The following is a 20,000-nucleotide window of genomic DNA, read 5'->3' as shown; positions in this document are numbered from 1 at the left end:
GGTGTGCTGGCCTGCCTGGGTTTGGCTGCTGGCCTGCTGGCTGCTGGGCATGTTTGCTGCTTGGGTGTGGCTGCTGGCCTGCCTGGGTTTGGCATGCCTGGCCTCCTTGGGTGTGGCTGCTGGCCTGCTTGGGTGTGGCTGCTGGGGATGCTGGCTCCTGGGTGGCTGGGTGGCTGCTGTGGCTGCAAGGCTGGCCTGCCTGCGCTGCTTCTGCTTGGGGTGTGGCTGCTGGCCTGCTTGGGTGTGGCTGCTGGCCTGCTTGGGTGTGGCTGCTGGCCTGCTTGGTGTGCTGCCGGTCTTGGGATGCTGCTGGCCCACGGGGTGTGGCTGCTGGCCTGCTTGCGTGGCTGCTGGCCTGCTGGGTGTAGCTGCTGCTTGGGGGTGTGGCTGCTGGCCTGCTTTGAGTGTGGCTGCTAGCTGTGGGGTGGTCGGCTGCTGGCCTGCTTGGGTGTGGCTTGCTGGCCTGCTTGGGTGTGGCTGCTGGCCTGCTGCGTGGCTGCTGGCCTGGCTTGGGTGTGGCTGCTGGCCTGCTTGGGTGTGGCTGCTGGCCTGCTTGGGTGTGGCTGCTGGCCTGTTTTGGGTGTGGCTGCTGGCCTACTTGGGTGGCTGCTGGCCTGCCTGCGTGGCTGCTGGCCTGCTTGCGTGGCTGCTGGCCTGCCAGTACGCTGGTCACTTGGGCAGTGTGGCTGCTGCGTTTGTGGCTGCTGGCCTGTTTGGTGTGGCTATTACTGGCCTGCTTTGCGTGTGGCTGCTGGCCTGCTTGGGTGTGGCTGCTGGTTTGCTTGGGTGTGGCTGCTGGCTTGTTTGGGTGTGGGCTGCTGGCCTGCTTGGATGTGGGTTGCCGGCTCGCTTGGGTGTACAAGCGGCCTGCTTGGGCGTGGCTGCTGGCCTGCTTGGGTGTGGCTGCTGGCCTACTTGGGTGTGGCTGCTGGCCTGCCTGCGTGGCTGCTGGCCTGCTTGGGTGTGGCTGCTGGCCTGCTTTGGGGTGGCTGCTGGCCTACGGGTGTGGCTGCTGGCATGCTGGGGTGTGGCTAAGGGCCTGCTTGCAGTGTGTGGCTACTGGCCTGTTGCGTGGCTGCTGGCCTGCTTGGGTGTGTGGCTGCTGGCTTGTTTGGGTGTGGCTGCTGGCCTGCTTGGATGTGGCTGCTGGTCTGCTTGGGCGTGGCTGCTGGCCTACTTGGGTGTGGCTGCTGGCCTGCCTGGGTGTGGCTGCTGGCCTGCGTAAGTGTGGCTGCTGGCCTAAGCTTGGGTGTGGCTGCTGGTTTGTTTGGTGTGGCTGCTGGCCTGTTTGGGTGTGGCTGCTGGCCTGTTTGGGTGTGGCTGCTGGCTTGCTTGGGTGTGGCTGCTGGCCTGCTTGGGTGTGGCTACACCTGCTTGGGTGGCTGCTGGCTTGCTTGGGTGTGGCTGCTGGCCTGCTTGGGTGTGGCTGCTGGCCTGCTTTGGGTGTGGCTGCTGGCCTGCTTGGGTGTGGCTGCTGGCTTGCCGGTGTGGCTGCTGGCCTGCTTGGGTGTGGCTGGCCCCGTTTCGGTGTGGCTGCTGGCTTTGCTTTTGGGCTGCTGGTTTGTTGGTGGCTGCTGGTCTGCTTGGGTGTGGCTGCTGGCCTGTTTTGGGTGTGGCTGCTGGTTTGCTTGGGTGTGGCTGCTGGCCTGCTTGGGTGTGGCTGCTGGTTTGCTTTGGGTGTACGCTGCCTGCTGGGTGTACGCTGGCTCCACAGTGGTTGCTGGCCTGTTTGGGTGTGGCTGCTGGCCTGCTTGGGTGTGGCTGCTGGTCTGCTTGCGTGGTGGCTGCTGGCCTGTTTGGGTGTGGCTGCTGGCTTGCTTGGTGTGGCTGCTGGCCTGCTTGCGTGTGGCTGCTGCCCTGCCTGGGTGTGGCTGCTGGCTTGCAGGTGTGGCTGCTGGCCTGCTTGCGTGTGGCTGCTACTTGCTTGGGTGTGGCTGCTGGCTTGCTTTTGCGTGGCTGCTGGCCTGTTTTGCGCAGGCTGCTGGTTTGTTTGGGTGTGGCTGCTGGCCTGCTTGGGTGTATTGCTGGTTTGCTTGGTGTGGCTGCTGGCCTGCTTGCGGTGGCTGCTGGCTTGCTTGCGGTGGCCGGCCTGCTTTGGTGCGTGGCTGCTGGCCTGCTTGGGTGTGGCTGCTGGCTTGCTTTGGGTGTGGCTGCTGGCCTGCCGGTGTGTGGTTGCTGGCTTGCGTTCGCGTGTGGCTGCTGACCTGCTTGGGTGTGTGGCTGCTGGTTTGCTTGGGTGTGGCTGCTGGCCTGCATGCGTGTGGCTGCTGGCTTGCCGGGTGTGGCTGCTGGCTTGCTTGGGTGTGGCTGCTGGCTTGCTTGCGTGTGGCTGCTGGCTTGCTTGGGTGTGGCTGCTGGCTTGCTTAGGTGTGGCTGCTGGCCTGCTTGCGTGTGGCTGCTGGTCTGCTTGGGTGTGGCTGCTGGCCCGTTTGGATGTAGGCTGCTGGCTTGTTTAAAGTGTGGCTGCTGGCCTGTTGGGTGTGGCTGCTGGCCTGCTTGGGTGTGTGGCTGCTGGCCTGTTTGGGTGTGTGGCTGCTGGCTTGTTTTGGGTGTGCCGCTGGCCTGTTAGGTGGCTGCTGGCCTGCTTGGGTGTGTGGCTGCTGGCCTGCTTGGGTGCTGCTGGCTTGCTTGGGTGTGGCTGGCCTGCTTGGGTGTGGCTGGCCTGCTTGGGTGTATAAGGCCTGCTGCAGGTGGCTGCTGGCCTTGCTTGGTGTGGCTGCTGGCTTGCTTGGGTGTGGCTGCTGGCCTGCTTGGGTGTGGCTGCTGGCCTGCTTGGGTGTGGCTGCTGGCCTGCTTGGGGCGTGGCTGCTGGCTTGCTTGGGTGGCTGCTGGCCTGCTTGGGTGTGGCTGCTGGCCTGCTTGGGTGTGGCTGCTGGCCTGCTTGGGTGTGTGGCTGCTGGCTTGTTTGGGTGTGGCTGCTGGCCTGCTTGGGTGTGGCTGGCTGGCTCTGCCGGGTGTGGCTGCTGGCTTGCTTGGGTGTGGCCATGGCCTGCTTGGTTGTGGCTGCTGGTCTGTTTGGGTGTGGCTGCTGGTTTGCTTGGGTGTGGCTGCTGGTCTGCTTGGGTGTGTGGCTGCTGGTCTGTTTTGGGTGTGGCTGCTGGCCTGCTTGGTGTGCTGGCTTGTTTTGGTGTGGCTGCTGGCCTGTTTGGGTGTGGCTGCTGGCCTGCTTGGGTGTGGCTGCTGGCCTGCTTGGGTGTGGCTGCTGGCTTGTTTGGGTGTGCTGCTGGTTTGTTTGGTGTGGCTGCTGGCCTGCTTGGTGTGGCTGCTGGCTTGCTTGGGTGTGGCTGCTGGCCTGTTTGGGTGTGGCTGTTGGCCTGTTTGGGTGTGGCTGCTGGCCTGTTTGGGTGTGGCTGCTGGCTTGCTGCGTGGCTGCTGGCCGGCCGCGGCTGCTGGCCTGCTTGGGTGCGTGTGGCTGCTGGCCTGCTTGGGTGTGGCTGCTGGCCTGCTTGGGTGTGGTTGCTGGCTTGTTTGGGTGCGGCTGCTGGCCTGCTTGGGTGCGGCTGCTGGCCTGGGTGTGGCTAAGGCCTGCTTGGGTGTGGCTGCTGGCTTGCTTGGGTGTGGCTGCTGGCCTGCTTGGGTGTGGCCGCTACCGCTGGCAGTGGCTGCTGGCCTGCTTGGGTGTGGCTGCTGGCTTGTTTGGGTGTGTGGCTGCTGGCCTGTTTTGGGTGTGGCTGCTGGCCTGTTTTTGGGTGTGGCTGCTGGCCTGCTTGGGTGTGGCTGCTGGTTTGCTTAAGTGTGGCTGCTGGCTTGTTTTGGGTGTGTAGTTGCTACCCGCCGCGCTGCTATTTGTTTGGGTGTGGCTGCTGGCCTGTTTTGGTGGCTGCTGGCCTGTTTGGGTGTGGCTGCTGGCCTGTTGGGTGTGGCTGCTGGCTTGCTTGGGTGTGGCTGCTGGTTTGCTTGGGTGTGGCTGCTGGCCTGTTTGGGTGTGGCTGCTATTCGTTTGGGTGTGTAGCTGCTGGCCTGCTTGGGTGTGGCTGCTGGCTTGCTTGCGTGGCTGCTGGCCTGCTTGGGTGTGGCTGCTGGCCTGTTTGGTGTGGCTGCTTATTCGTTTGGGTGTGGCTGCTGGCCTGCTTGGGTGTGGCTGCCTGCAATGAATCTTTAGCGAAACAAGACTCTGTATTATTATTGTGTCTTTTTTCAATGATGTTTTGATTTTAACCTTGGCAACCCCTTCGTAGGTAGTCTCTTTAAGGCATTTATCGACGTGGGTATACCAATCCATGCATATCCATTATGGCGGCGTATGCAGATATGCATTTTACACATATTGATGCATGAATTATATACATAGTGTATATACGAATATAAGTCTACACCAACACAATATACCTACCTGGACGAATAGTCAAGACTTGATTAAAGCACACACACAATATCATCATCACACACACACACACACACACACACATTTATCATACATATATATATATATATATATATATATATATATATATATATATATATATATATATATATATATGGTATATATATATATATATATATATATATATATATATATATATATATATATATATATATCCACAAAAACACATACACTACTACTACTTTGCTGTCACTCTGAATCGAGTATGACGATCATCCAGCTATGAGACAATGATATTAGTTACTCGATATTTAACCTTCGTTGGAGAGCTCTGAGGTGACTAGAGAGGCCGATACGGGACCAGCAGTGTCGTCCACAGATGTTGCACGTGTGGAGGGTTACATCTAGTGCGGGAGTGACGGCGGCAGCGTCTTTCCGTCGTTGGCGCTTGTCTGCCTTGGTATGCAGTCGGGCTAACTTGAAACTACTGACACCTTCTCGTGCGGTGCTGTTCCAAGCGTTACAGTGTGGAGTGATCGTTTCCCAGGCAAAGGGGTCGATTTGGCACTTTTCAGGTTTGTCTTAAGATTATCCTAATACATTTTCAGTTGCCCGGTAGTGTTGCATATACTATTCGTTGGGTAACTGTAAAGTAGCTGCTTTGGTAGTCTACTGCCGTCCATGCGAGTAACATGGCCAGTCCAACGTAGTTGTTAATGGATAATGGTAGCCACGATGCTCCTACAGTTGGTGTCAGCTAGAATACTGGCATTTGTTCTCTTGTCTTCTCAGCGAACTCGGAGGATGGAACGTAGACTACGATGGTGAAAGTTTTCAAGTGCCTTGAGGTGCCTCCTGTATTTGACGTGCAACTTTGCAGATAATTTCAGCTGCCCACAGCTGAAGACACGGTTATGGAGTCTGCCAAAGGCTCGAGATGCACATCTGATCTAATGTTGAATCACTACATTGATGTCTACGGTGGTGGACAGGTGGGAGCTGAGATACTCAAAGTGCGTAACATTCGAGAAATGTAGTACTGTTAAGCTGGATGAATGGTGAAGGTGTGGCATTCTGTGTACCGCCGGCAAGGGCGTGGGCTTGTAACACACGTCTTGCCCACGGTGCCCACCGTTTCTCTGTGGATGTTGGTCACACGAGAATAACCCGTTATAGTACCTCCTTCTTTCCTCACACAGCCAAACTGTTGAATGCTCTGCCTTCTTCTTTGTTTCCATACTTATACAATCTGCCTCACTTTAAAAAGCTGGTTTTCCGGCATCTTCGTGGTGTAGATTAACACAGTATATTTTTTCTTCTCTATTTTCAATTACTTTCTTTTCTTTTCTTTTTCGCCCCCCACGCCCAGTTGTGCGTCGTTTGACCTGTGCCCGGGTGGGCTAATTCCCGCAAAAAAAAAAAAACCGTACATTCACCTTAAGGCCTAAGTGCATAAGCATCTGTGTAGGAGATGAGGATCTCATGTAGGTCACGTTCAGTGTGAGTGACAAGGGTAAGGTCGTCTGCATACTGAAGTTCAGTAGTGGAAGCTGCAGACACATTTGTTCCTGCCTGGTGTCATCTTATGTTGAAAAGGCCCTTCATCTGGTACTGGATGTCCACCCCGCCGGCTAAATTGGCCCTGGCACGAGTAAGAAAGGCAGCCAAGAAAATGGAAAACAGGGTTGGGGCACATCCTTGTTTTATTCCCACTTGAATGGGGAAAAACTCGGAGTTGGTGCCCCTGTGTAGGACACTGCCGTTCATGCCTTCGTGGAGTTGCCTCACAATGGCAATGAATTTTGGTGTGCAGCCAAAATGGCTGAGGGTAAGCAAGAGGGCTTACCTGTTGAGCGAGCCGAAGGCCTTGGTTAGGTCGATGATGGCCATGTACAGGTCACGACGTTGTTCTCTGCACTTTTTCTGTATCTGGCGGACAGATCATGTCAGTGGTGCCACGTGATTGTCTAAAGCCCTATTGAGATTATGGAAGGAAGTTTTCCACCTCAGGAAGACGTCTAATAGGAGAACTCTGGCGATAATCTTGCCAGCTATGGACAGCAGCGAGATCTGGCTGTAGCTGCCATAACCTGAGCGGTCTCCCTTGTTCTTATAAATATTGATGATGGAGGCGTCTTTAAAGCTTGGGGGATTTCCTCCTTTTCCATATATTTTATATATTCTCCAGGAGAAAGTGGAGACGGCTGGTAATCAGAGGTCCTCCTGCTTTATACACTTTTGCTTGGATTCCATCAGGCCCAGAGACTTTGTTATTTTTCATATGTTTGATGGCAGTAGCTACCTCATCCAGGGATAGGATAGCTGAGGTGGGTTCAGCTCTGGATGCTGAGGGACCTGCTAGGTAGTCAGGACATCTACATCGGTGTTTCGATTGAGCAGCAAAAGGGAAAGGCTCTTTCCAGTGTTGAAGGATGCCTTCTCCCTCTTTAATTTGGAAGTTACCTTTGGATGAGCAGAAGGGGGCTGACCATGAGTGATTGGCCCATAAAATGTTTTAGTTGAATTAAAAAACTCGCACATCTTGTGTTGTTCTGCAAGTGCTTGTATTCCACAGGCTTTATTTTGAAACTAGTCCTTCTTTAGATTGCTAAGTTCATGCTGGGCCACCGCTTTCTTCTTGTGGATGGTATCAGCTTTGGTTCAAGACTGAGGGTTGTTCTGCCAGTCAGTTAAAGCAGGGTCTCTCTGTAGGTTTTTGTCATGATAGTGTAGGGAATACCCCATTTGGCACTGGGATTTTTTGTTGTTGTTGCTGGGTTGTTTATCAGCCCATGTTTGAGCTGCTCTCTCAAGGCATGTGCTACTACTGGATCCTCCAGACGCTTAGTGTTAAGACCTCTTCTGGAGGCTTGTTGCCCTCGCCGTTTTTTGGCGATGTGAAGTGAATGCTTGGCCCTGATGAGCCGATGATCAGTGTCGCAGTGGTCTGAGCCACGCATGGCTCAGGTGATGAGGACCTCTCGGCGATCTCTTTCTCAGACGATAATATAGTGGATGAGATGCCAGTGTTTAGATTTTGGATGTAGCCACAAACCCTTGAATAAGGTATTGGTGATAGTTATGTTGTGTGCAACACACTTGCTGAGGAGGAGTAGACCAAGTCCATTTCTCCCTATGATTCCCTGCCAAATGTCAGCATCTCTGCCAACTCTGTCATTGAAGTCACCTTGGAGCACAACCTTATCTTCTATGGGGATAGAGGTTAGCACTTTGTCAAGGTCGGCGTAAAAAGCTTCCTTGATGTCATCCTCTGCATCCAGTGTTGAGGCATATGCACCGATGAAGAAGTATGTCGTGAGTGATTCAGTGGTAGTCGGAGCGTCATGAGCCTATGTAGGATATATTGGCAGATGGCAAAGTCAACTCCATAAATACCATTCTCTCTGCAGCAAGCTTACTCTTCCAAGAGAAGGTATAGCCAGACCCCCGTTCTGTGAGTCGACCCTCGTCTGGCATCCGGGACTCTCTAATGGCTGCTATGTCGATGTTATACCTAGCCAGCTCTTTTGCCACAAGGGCAGCTCTTCTTTCAAGACGCTCATTTGTGCCAGTATCCAGAACGGTCCTATATTGTTTTTGTTTTGTTTTTATCTGTGATTATTATTGTTTCCAACCGCATAAGGATGACCTTACTGGGGGGTGTGGTTACCCAGTCAGGTTGATTGTTTAGGCAGGCTATATTTAGGGCACCTTTTCTAGCCCCTCCCCATGTGGGCTGAGCAGAGTAGGTCCTCGAGAGGGCTGTTCAGTCGCATAGGCTGGACCGGATTGCATTGCTACCTAAATCCCAGTGCATAAACGACCATCTTATCTATGCCGCCCATGTGCAGAGTTGTGACAAGACTCCCGGCAGCCATCTCTGTCTGTCCCCATCGCCACCCGTCCGTCACCATGGGACTTTTGTGGGGATAGAGGTTTTGATGATGATGAGAAGTGTGATGAGCTGGATGATGGCTATGCAAGCTGCAGTCATACATCTTACCTCTTCCTTTTCCTGATCCAGTGGTGCAAGTGTTCCAACGACTGGGGAGAGGGAGAGTTGCAATGGACTGCCGATAGCCCAGTTTCACCTTAGTAGCCTGTCCATCATGCATTACCTTCATCCGCCAGTGTAGTCTTTGGGTTCCCATGTTGGTCACCTCTTCCGTCTATACCGCCGTTGGGATCTTGTTGGGTGTTTTGTAAGCATGTCTGCCTGATGCAGGGCTCCACTGCAGATTTTTTGTTCGAGTTTTACTCCCATAGCCTTATACCTACCAAGGTTAGTCAGCAAGGCAGTGGGACAGTGGTTGGTAGGCGCCAGGACGTGTCCACCTGTCAGTGCGCTTATACGCCATCCCCCGGGGCCCACTGCTGTTCTGAGATCCCCTGCTGGTCTATGCTGGACCCACGAGGAATCCAGTTACCGTGTATTGGCACGAGAAGGCACAGCAGGAGTCTTGATGATGAAGAGGCTGTGTACTGGCAGTGGGAGACTTATGCAAGTTGCTTCCCTGTTCACCACGAGAGCTAGCTAGCGTCGGTAGATGAAAACGAGAGGGAGTAAGCAGTGCTAGTACCTTAACAATAACAAAATGCTGCCATCTAGACGCATTACACCACCTGTGTACGCACACCCACACACACACACACCCACACACACACACACACACACACACACACACACACACACGCACACACATAAACACACACACACACACACACACACACACACACACACACACACACACACACATACACGCACATACACGCACACACACACACACACACACACACACGCACACACACACACACACACACACACACACACACACCGCCACCACTCCAGTGGAAGCTCCAGCAGTTACAGTGGGTGCCCACCCACTCTTAGTTAGTGCAGTCTACCAAACTCCTGGGTGTAACTATAGACCACAAACTGGACTGGAAAGCCCATGTAAACAACACTATCAAGGCAGCCTTCTACCGACTCTACTGTACATTCTACGACGACTCATGTCACTTGGGGCATCCACACCAGAGCTGAGGACTATCTACAACGCCTTTATTCTCCCCAAACTAACGTATGTGTCACCAGCCTGGTCGTCTTTTCTTAATTCCACCCAACAACGTCAGCTAGAGAAGGTACAAAAGATGGCCTGCAGAATTATGCTCGGCGCAGACTACTCCGGCTACAACAACGCTCTCTCCACCCTGGAAATGCCATCCCTCGGTGACCTCCACCACCACGCACTAGCAGGGTTTGGTAGTGGACTACTGCACCATCCTCGCCATCGCCACTTACTACCTGCAGTACCCCGCCCACCTAGCCCAGTCCGCCACTACAACAAAATTCAGCCTATAAGAGCCCTCACTGATATATATAAGAATAGCACCATCCCATCTATTGTTAAAATAATAAATAGTTCCTCATTTATGTACTGTACAGCCCTGTAAATGTATTGAACGTATATTATTATGCCTAAATCACATGTAAGTTTGTATATTTTCAGCCACCGGCTGCAACTCTATCAATAAACCGTTCATTATTATTAGTAGTAGTACACTGTGTCACATGTCGGCCCACACCGCTGTCTATTATTGGCTAATTAGGTGATACCTGAGAACAACCAATGTCAATGAGGGTGGTTCACGGCCTGTATGCTTATATAAGTTTTCTAATGTTTTGATTTACGATGTTTTTTTACATCAGTGTTATTTAGTTTTGGTTGTTAAAACATTTTGTAGGAGCCATATTCTGTTTTATAGGGTATAAGGTGTAAAACTTTTGATGCATTTGTGGTATTTGTGTGGTGGTGGTGATGGTCACGGCAGAGCAGCGTGAGCCACCGACTGAACTGGACAGCACCGCGAACCAGGAACTCCAGGCCTGGTATACACACGCCGACGTGGGATACAAGATAGCCACCGAGTTGTGCGTGAAGTAATTGGAGATGTTTGGACATGAAAACTTGCTCTGTGAATGTAAATAGTGTAATATATGTCACTTTTACACGACGAGTTTCCATAAGCCCTTCCTCTCGGTCTGAAAGTCCTGTGACAACTGACACACACAGACATCTCTAATACGTATACACATACTGTATACACATCTATACGTTTATAACCCCCCCCGTACACACACACACACACGAACACACATCTAATAAGTACACGCATATACACATCCACACACGTATGACCACACACACACACACACAAACAAACACACCTGACTTTCATTAACCTCTCGGTCAAGTCTTAAGTAACCTTATTAGTAGACTAGATTAGTTTATGGAATTTGTTAAATATTTCTTCAAAAAATGTCTTGTTCAAAATCAGTTATTTAAAAAGCCAATCATTTAGAAAGCCAGTCAATTTATATTAGAGAGTCAATTGAGTTTCTTTTGTGGAAGTCAGACTATCCTATAAAACAATGAGTTAAAGTTACACAAAACCAATGTATTGTTACCTTCAAACAGTCGATTTCAATCAGTGAGAGAGAGTCAACCACTTTCTCTTTTGTCTCGTTCAATCCATCCATCACATTCAACTGGATAGACAAATCGCACAACACAACGACAGAAAAAAATGCCTTACAATGTAACTGTTGGTTCATGGTACATTTTTCACTTCACAATGTCCAGACACTGAAAAAATTTCATTCACTTTTTTTTGTTTTTTCAAACCTGTGGCATTTCTGTGAGCGAGTGTTGTAAACATTTTTGTAAACCTTTAAACTGAAATGTTTTATGGATGATTTTTTTAAGGAGTTTTGGCTTTGCAATTCTTCGTGTTTTGTTTTTTTCAAGTCATTTTTTTTTTAAAGTTACTCATAATTACTCGTCACCTATGAGTCTTCTGGGGCAATTTGTAGTGTTTTTGTTCAAGATCTTACTATAGATATTTGGGTCAGTACTTGTCCTACTGACCCTTATAAAATTCGAATTAGTTTTGCAATGTTTATTGGTCATGAATCTTTTTAAGTGAAGATATGCGTAGATTTCAAGTGTTGAAAATGTTATTTGTGGAAAATTCTGTAGAAAAATGATGGTTTAAATTAAAGTCTTCATTTCTTTTATCATTTGTTTATACTTAAAACAAATGACCAAGAAAGTAGCAATTTGGTTTTATTGGGCAGACAGGAAAGTTAGCAGTTAGCGTTGATTAGAGAGCAGGGAAGCTAGCAGTTAGCGTAGATCGGAGAGCAGGGAAGTTAGCAGTTAGAATTGATCAGAGAGCAGGGAAAGTTAGCAGGCAGCGTAGATCAGAGAGCAGGGAAAGTTACCAGTTATCGTAGATCCAATAGCAGGGAAAGTTAGCAGTTAACAGATAGCGTAGAGCACAGAGCAGGAAAAGTTAGCAGTTAACAGTTAGTGTCGATCAGAGAGCAGGGAAGTTGGCATTTAGTTAATAGTTAGTTCACATTACAGGGGCAGGATATTAACTATTAGCTTATATCAAAGAGCCAGGGAAGTTAACAGTTATTAGTCAGTGTAGATCAGAGAGCAGGGAAAGTTAGCGGTTAGTGGAGATGGCTGGGTCAGCGGCAAGGGGATGGGAGTTTGCGGGAGTTGCTAGAGGCGTTTAGCTTATAATTACACACACAACTACGAGTCTATTAATCCTGTTGCTATCTCATCTCACGAGCCAAAGTTAACAACTCTCTCTCTCTCTCTCTCTCTCTCTCTCTCTCTCTCCTTATCATTATTACCATCACTACCATCTACATCATCACCACCATTATCATCACCACCATCATCATCACCACCACCATCATCATCATCATCATCATCATCATCACTACATCATCATCATCATCATCACCATTATCATTAACATCACTACCATCATCATCACCACCACCACCATCATCATCATCATCATCATCATCATCATCATCATCATCACTACATCATCATCATCATCACCACCATCATAATCACCACCACCACCATCATCACCACTACATCATCATCATCATCACCACCATCACCAACACCAACATCACCACCATTATCATTAACATCACTACCATTATCATCATCATCACTATCATTATCATCATCATCAACACCATCATCACCGCCCTCATCACCACCACCACCACCACCATCTACATCATCATCACGAATATCATCATCAGCCACCACCATCATCATCATCATCATCATCATCATCATCATCATCATCATCATCATCATCATCATCATCATCATCATTATCATCATTTCCATCTTCATCACCATCACCATCATCACCTCCATCACCCTCATTACTATAATTATCACTATCATCAACCTCATCACCCTTCCCATCATCATCATCATCATCATCATAACAATTAACAATACTTCCACACTTTCTTCATAACCTTCCTTGCTAATAAAGACAGACAGACACTCAGTCAGACGGACAAACAGACAGATAGACAGACAGAATGACAGACAGACAGACAGACGCCATAACTCTTCCACTCCCCCCTTCAGCATCGCCGACAGACCAACACAAGAAACTCATCAGAGCAAAACTAACTTAGAAACTTTTATATGTCATCTGTGAGACGCACCCCTACCAAATCCCCTCTCACGTCTCCCCTTCCTCCTATGTCTTCCTTCCTTCCTTCTCCTATGTCCCCCCTTACCACCCTCACTGCGCCCCTTCCCCTCTTCCGTCTCCCTCTCCTCCTATATCCTCCCTCCCACCCTCACGTTTGCCCCTCCTCCCTCATACCCTCCCCCCCACCCCTGAATACCTTGACGAAACCCTAAATTTTTTAACCTAAATGAGCTTTTTAAGGCGAGACAGAGAGGGCAGTGATCCCTAATTAGGCTATTGCCGTCTCTATTAGCAGTCACTGTTGTTAGGGAATGGTAGTTTACGGTCATTAGTGATAAGGAAGGGTAGTTTAGGGTCATTAGTAGCAGAGAAGGGTAGTTTAGGGACATAAGTAATAAGAAAGGGTAGTTTAGGATAATTAGTTGTAGAGAAGGGTAGTTTAGGGTCATTAGTAGCAGAAAAGGGTAGTTTAGGGTCATTAGTGATAAATAAGGGTAGTTTAGGGTAATTAGTGATAAGGAAGGGTAGTTTAGGGTGATTACTTGCAGAGAAGGGTAGTATAGGGTCATTAGTAATAAGGAAGAGTAGTTTTGGATCATTAGTGATGAGGAAGGGTAGTTTAGAGTGATTAGTAATAAGGAAGGGTAGTTTAGGGTCATTATTATTAATGAAGGGTAGTTTACGGTCATTAGTAATAAGATTTTTTTACAGATTGCCCCGGAGGGGGCTAGTTTATTGGGCACCCCCTTACATCCTGTGCAAGGTGAAGCGCAGAAGCGTTTACAGTGCCCAACTGGGAAGCATGCGGAGTTCATGCTTGCCTTTATGACTCATGCATTAAGGGCGTAAAAGGCCTGAAGGGTCATGGGTTTTGTCAGCAAGTTACATAAAGTGACAATGATGAGTGTGTGGGGGGAAAATTCCCGGTACAATTTATCTGTTTATGGCAAAATGTGGCAGGTCACTAATAATGTCAAGTGCCAGGCCTGTCACTAGGAGGAGGGATATCTGGTCAGGGAGGGAAGAGGTGCCACCCCTGTAGGGGGAGGTCATAGGGCAGATGAGGATGTGGTGAAAGAGGGTGTGAGAGTCTGTTGACCACAAAGTTTACAAACAGTGCGGCCAGGCTCAGGGTTGCCAATGTACTAGGCGTGGCGAAGTACAGTGGGGGTGGAGGTGATATGGTGTGGTGGGGCAGGTACAGTAGGGGTGGAGGGAGGCACATAGGCATTGACAACATTGAGGGACACACCTTTTAGTGTGATTGTGATGGTGTGTTCGTCGACATGTCGGTGGGGTACAGGTAGCCGGGGGTGGTGTCCTCAGGTCCAGGTAGCCCTGGTGGAGACAGCTCAGACACGGGCGCGGCTTGCGGTGGGTGGTGGACAGGTTGAGGCACCAAGTGTTGTGAGGATGGGGCAGGACTTCGCTCGGGGGCAGCAGGACACACCAGGGCAGGCCCGGTAGGCACTACACCAGTAGTGAAGGCCGCCGGCGGTGGAGTAGGCCGTGAGCAGGGGGAGCTCACAGGGGGACCAACAGCTTGTGTCAAACCAGCAGAGAGGAGTGACTGGGTGGCAACAGAGGGCAGGAGTAGGTTGGAGATGGTGGTACAGAGTGTAGCGAAGAGTTTTTCAATACGGTTAGTAAATTCTTGGAAGAGGGATATGATCTGTGTCATGTCACTGGCGGGGGGTTGTGGGGGGGCACCGGTGGGAGCGCAAGGCCTGACAGCCTCAGAGTAGAGACGAGGAGGAGGCCCAGTAGTAGTTGAGTTAGGAGACGGCCGGGACTGCTGTGTTGTAGCCAGATGAGGCCAGGCAGAGGCAGGTGTTGTTGAAGAAGGCGTTGCTGGAGACACAGGGTACACAGGGGGGTGTGGCCCGGAAGACTGGGGGGGGGGTGCGTTGTGGTAGACTTGGCCTTCGGGGAGGCTTTTCCCCTGGGACAGACGGGCGATTGGGGCATTGCCGTGAGTCAGCATTGTGCCGGCCGCCACAGTTACAACATCTGGGATTAATTACATAGCCCACCCCACCACTATTAAGGTGGTCTTTGATTTTCTGGGCACAGGCGGCGGAGTTGTGGTTACGTGAACAGAAGCGACATCTCGGCCGATCACGACGACAGCAGGCAGTGAAGTTGTGACCCCAATGAGAACAGACAACACAAAATGCAGGCTCAGGATGATTGGCTTCTGCATACAGTGGGGGTAAGAGTGGGTGGGCACTCCCTTCCCTTCCACTTGACAATGACAGCGGGTTGTGGAACTCTCCCCCGGTAATGGCGACGTATACTCAGTATACTAGAGTTAAAGTCACGCGCATCTTCGATGTCAGCGTATAAGGGGAAACGTTTCACTAGGATGTGGCAACATTCATTCGCGTCTACAGTGGGGGGCAGCAGGACGACCCCGTCAAAGCCAACAGTACTAAGTGTTTCATAGGCCTCAGGAGTCTGACACTTGATAAAGTTCCGGTTCTTACCTTGTCGGAATTCAATGCTGAAACCGTGCTGTCTGCAGTACTTCATCATCCAGTTAAAGCGTTCCTCTACAGTTTTCAGAGAGTCCTTGGGGAAGTGGAGATTCAGCTTACTTGTTTGTTTGGCAGAGGGCAGGGTGATAGGGTCCATGGCATTGGTGTTTCCACTGTGGCTAGCGTTTCCCATAGAAACATTAGCGTCACTGTCATAATCACTGGGGTCTGACTCTTGAAGGGTGTTGGATTCAGTATGACCAGGCGAGTTGGTAATGGCATCAGTATCAGAGATGTCTGCGTCTGCGTCTATGAGAGAGCCTCGTCTGGGACGTTTATGTCGACCCCCCATGCTGGCAAAACGTGCCGGCAGAGGGGACCTTGGTGGGACGATCGGGAAGCCAAGAGCACCTATGGGCACGTCTGTTCCCTTGGGTGGTCACGCCACGACTGATTAGTAATAAGGAAGGGTAGTTTAGGGCCATTATTATTAAAGAAGGGTAGTTTAGAGTCATTAGTAATATGGAAGGGTAGTTTAGGGTGATTAGTAATAAGGAAGGGTAGCTTAGGGTCATTATTATTAATGAAGGGTAGTTTAGAGTAATTAGTAATAAGAAAGGGTAGTTTAGGGTGATTAGTAATAAGGAAGGGTAGTTTAGGGTCATTATTATTAATGAAGGGTAGTTTATGGTCATTAGTAATAAAGAAGGGTAGTTTAGGGTCATTATTGTTACTGAAGGGTAGTTTAGAGTCATTAGTAATAAGGAAGGGTAGTTTAGATTGATTAGTAATAAGGAAGGGAAGTTTAGGGTCATTATTATTAATGAAGGGTGGTTTTCGGTCATTAGTAATAAGGAAGGGTAGTTTAGGGTCATTATTATTAATGAAGGGTAGTTTACGGTCATTAGTAATAAGGAAGGGTAGTTTAGGGTCATTATTATTAATGAAGGGTAGTTTACGGTCATTAGTAATAAGGAAGGGTAGTTTAGGTTCATTATTATTAATTGGGTAGTTTAGAGTCATTAGTAATAAGGAAGGGTAGTTTAGGGTGATTAGTTAGTTTAGGGTCATTATTATTAATGAAGGGTAGTTTACGGTCATTAGTAATAAGGAAGGGTAGTTTAGGGTCATTATTATTAATGAAGGGTAGTTTACGGTCATTAGTAATAAGGAAGGGTAGTTTAGGGTCATTATTATTATTGAAGGGTAGTTTAGAGTCATTAGTAATAAGGAAGGGTAGTTTAGATTGATTAGTAATAAGGAAGGGTAGTTTAGGGTCATTATTATTAATGAAGGGTAGTTTACGGTCATTAGTAATAAGGAAGGGTAGTTTAGGGTCATTATTATTAATGAAGGGTAGTTTAGAGTCAATAGTAATAAGGAAGGGTAGTTTAGGGTGATTAGTAATAAGGAAGGGTAGTTTAGGGTCATTATTATTAATGAAGGGTAGTTTACGGTCATTAGTAATAAGGAAGGGTAGTTTAGGGTCATTATTATTAATGAAGGGTAGTTTAGAGTCATTAGTAATAAGGAAGGGTAGTTTAGGATTAATAGTAAAAAGGAAGGGTAGTTTAATAAACATTTTTGACATCGAGAGACAGATAAGACAACAAAATAAGATAAGGAAAAAGAGAAATTGGGAGAGCGAGACAGAGACAGAGAAAAAACTAGCAGAGAGAGAGACAGAGAGGGGAGTACAATATAGAGTACGTACAAGCAAGAGAGAGTTATCCCCTTTACTTACTATTTGTATTAAAGATCTATCACATACTATCCTTCCATCCTTCTTTTCCCTTCATTCGTCTATTTCTCTCACATCCCACTTCCCGTACTCTCTCCTCTCTCTCTTTACCAGTTTCGTTCATTAAATCTCTCTCTCTCTCTCTCTCTCTCTCTCTTTCTCGCCTCATACGTTGTCAATTTACACCTTTTGAATATTTCTTGCTTTCTCTCGCTTTCGTTTCACGGGGAGAAAGTTTTGTGTTACGGAGAGAGGGATTTTTAAAGGTTAACGAATTTATTGACAAGTCTTGAAGTACAGTTTGCCTATTCTGAACAATTCAGTCGGGTCTTGACACTGAGGGTGTTATCACTTCTCACTGCCACGCAGGACAGAGTTTCATACACAAAGAAATAGATCATATTCATTTATAGTATACATAGGTGAGAGTCATGTGGATGATATCACAGGTCACTGCCACGCATGACAGTGGTTCAAATACAGTAGAATTCATTTTCTATTTGAGGTCTAATCAGTATGGGCTAGCAAATTTTGGGTAGACAGCAAGAACGTCCTCAAGCACTCCTGATTCAATGTAGTAATTACATAGCTCGTGTCATAATAAGCCAGGTGGCCTGATGTCTTGACAGTGTCTCATTCAATAATATAATGCTCAAGTGTATGCTTTAAAGGTTTATCACAAAGTTTACATGATGAGTGTTCCGGTATGGGTACAGCTTCACTTTTGCCAGATGTGTCTGTATCCTAGCCAAATTCTGGTCACGACTACATCACAGTGTCTGGTTCTGTCCTGATGTTGGCCATACCGGTACCTCTTGTCACCAAATTTGTCATATTTACTAATGCTACAACTGCCAGGTGTCACTGAATTTCTCAGTTCTTTTAGATCAGAGTTCATGGTTCTGACTTGAATGTTTTTAAGTACAGCATTAGACAAGCCAAGATCACGGTCAAGATTTTATTTCTTGCGTGCTTCATTGGCCAGCTTATCTGCACAGTCATGATACCTAATTCAACATGGGACGGAATCCACACAAATTCACTACGAAAGTTGTTCTCCTTAGCAGTTATCACATTTCTTTTAATATCACAGACAACTCTAGACATAGAGCCTGACGGTCTGCTTAGTTGTTAAAAGGGAATAGTTACAAGATAGAGAGCATGGTAATCAACTACAGATCGACTGAAGTGAAGATAGAAAGTACGAGCATACTGTAGGTGATGTTAATTCCATAGCTCTTACCAACAAGGGTTCTGAGAGGTTTAATGCGCTGCAATAGTTTGGCACGAAGGTTGCCGACGAAGTTCGCATCATTCACACAAATTCCAAGATATTTATAAGAGCTACATAGTTCCAAGGGAAAGAGGGCAGTGGGAGGGAGTGAGAAGGATGAGGTAAAATACTCTAAGGAGAGGGAGTGAGAGGGGTAATAGGGTGAGGGAGAGTACGCCAAGGAAAAGGAATGAGAGGGGTAAGGGATAGAGAACAGAGAGAAAATGAGAGGAGGTGAGGGAGAGTGAGCGGGGAAAGAGAGTGATAGAATTAGACCGAAAGCGAGAAATAGGGAAGAGAGAAAGAAAAAGAGATATTGGTAGATAGACAGACAAAGTCTAAAGCAGAGAGAGAAAGAGAGAGAGAGAGAGAGAGAGAGAGAGAGAGAGAGAGAGAGAGAGAGAGAGAGAGGGGCCCGGGCTCAGGTTACCTCTAGGGAGGGCTGAAGGGAGACAACCATTCACCACACAATATCAAGGTAGAAAGCCAACACACCAGCGCCACTGTACCATTGTAAACAAACACCGATTGCATTACTACTTGATCATTGTAAACAAACCCCTTAAATTACACCACTGTACCATAGTAAACATCTAGCATCCATTACACTATTGTACCATTGCAAACATATATCATCCATTACACTATTGTACCATTGTAAACATATATCATCCATTACACTATTGTACCATTGTAAACATATATCATCCATTACACCATTGTACCATTGTAAGCATATATCATCCATTACACCATTGTACCATTGTAAGCATATATCATCCATTACGCCATTGTACCATTGTAAGCATATATCATCCATTACACCATTGTACCATTGTAAGCATATATCATCCATTACACCATTGTACCATTGTAAACATATAGCATCCAGTACACCATTGTGCCATTGTAAACATATATACTCCATTACACCACTATACCATTGTAAACAACTCTAACCTCCTCCTCCATCTTGTGGCCATCATGATGTGACTTGGCAACAGAGGAGGAAGGGGGCGGGAAAGGGGAAGGGGAAGGGGCAGGAGTACGTGGAGGGGGAAAGAGGAAAGGGACTAGAAAGAAGAGAGGAGGGAACAAAGAAGAAAAAGGAAGAGAGAGGAGGTATAAAAAGGAGAGGGAGGAGGAGGGTGGGCACACGAAAGATAAGGAGAGGGAAGAGGAGGGGGTAGAAGGAAGGAAGCGGTGCAGAAAATTAAGAGTTGGACTGACTGCAGATGTGCCCAGAATGAAGACAGATACAACACAGCGGTTCAACAGTGACAAATGTCTGGTGGCTGCAGGAACACAACAACACCTGACCCGACCAATATCCTCCGCTCCCCCGACCAACACCAACCCCCTTTACCCCTGACCTACATCAAACCCTCCCCTGACCAATATCCTCCTTCCCCCGACCACCATCACCTTCTTCCTTTCCAGACCAACATCATTTCACCAACATCACACATCACCCTCTCCGACCGACCAATATCAACTTTACCCATTTCGACCATACATCATCCCTCAACATCCTCTCCTTTACCCGACCAATATCCCCCTTTCCACGACCAACATCACCCTCTCCCTTTACCCCGATCAATATCACCCCATTCCCCGACCAACATCACC

General features: G+C 48.4%; 1 protein-coding gene across 1 annotated transcript in view; it reads right to left on the bottom strand.

The window, feature by feature from the left end:
* LOC121867091 (glutenin, high molecular weight subunit PW212-like) overlaps window positions 1-2,256 on the bottom strand; it is a 2,381-nt gene extending 125 nt beyond the window's left edge. The window contains exons 1-2 of the mRNA XM_042366847.1: window positions 1,285-2,256; window positions 1-997 (exon numbers count right to left, since the gene is read on the bottom strand). The exon at window positions 1-997 is cut by the window's left edge and continues 125 nt beyond it. Of these exons, the coding sequence (XP_042222781.1) occupies window positions 1-997; window positions 1,285-2,256 (1,969 nt within the window). The remainder of the gene's footprint in view (window positions 998-1,284) is intronic.
* Between the last annotated feature and the right edge of the window lie 17,744 nt (window positions 2,257-20,000).

Source organism: Homarus americanus, unplaced genomic scaffold (assembly GCF_018991925.1).
Source record: "Homarus americanus isolate GMGI-L3 unplaced genomic scaffold, GMGI_Hamer_2.0 scaffold6317, whole genome shotgun sequence".
Taxonomy (NCBI): domain Eukaryota; kingdom Metazoa; phylum Arthropoda; class Malacostraca; order Decapoda; family Nephropidae; genus Homarus; species Homarus americanus.
This window is presented reverse-complemented; position numbering and strand designations above follow the sequence as displayed.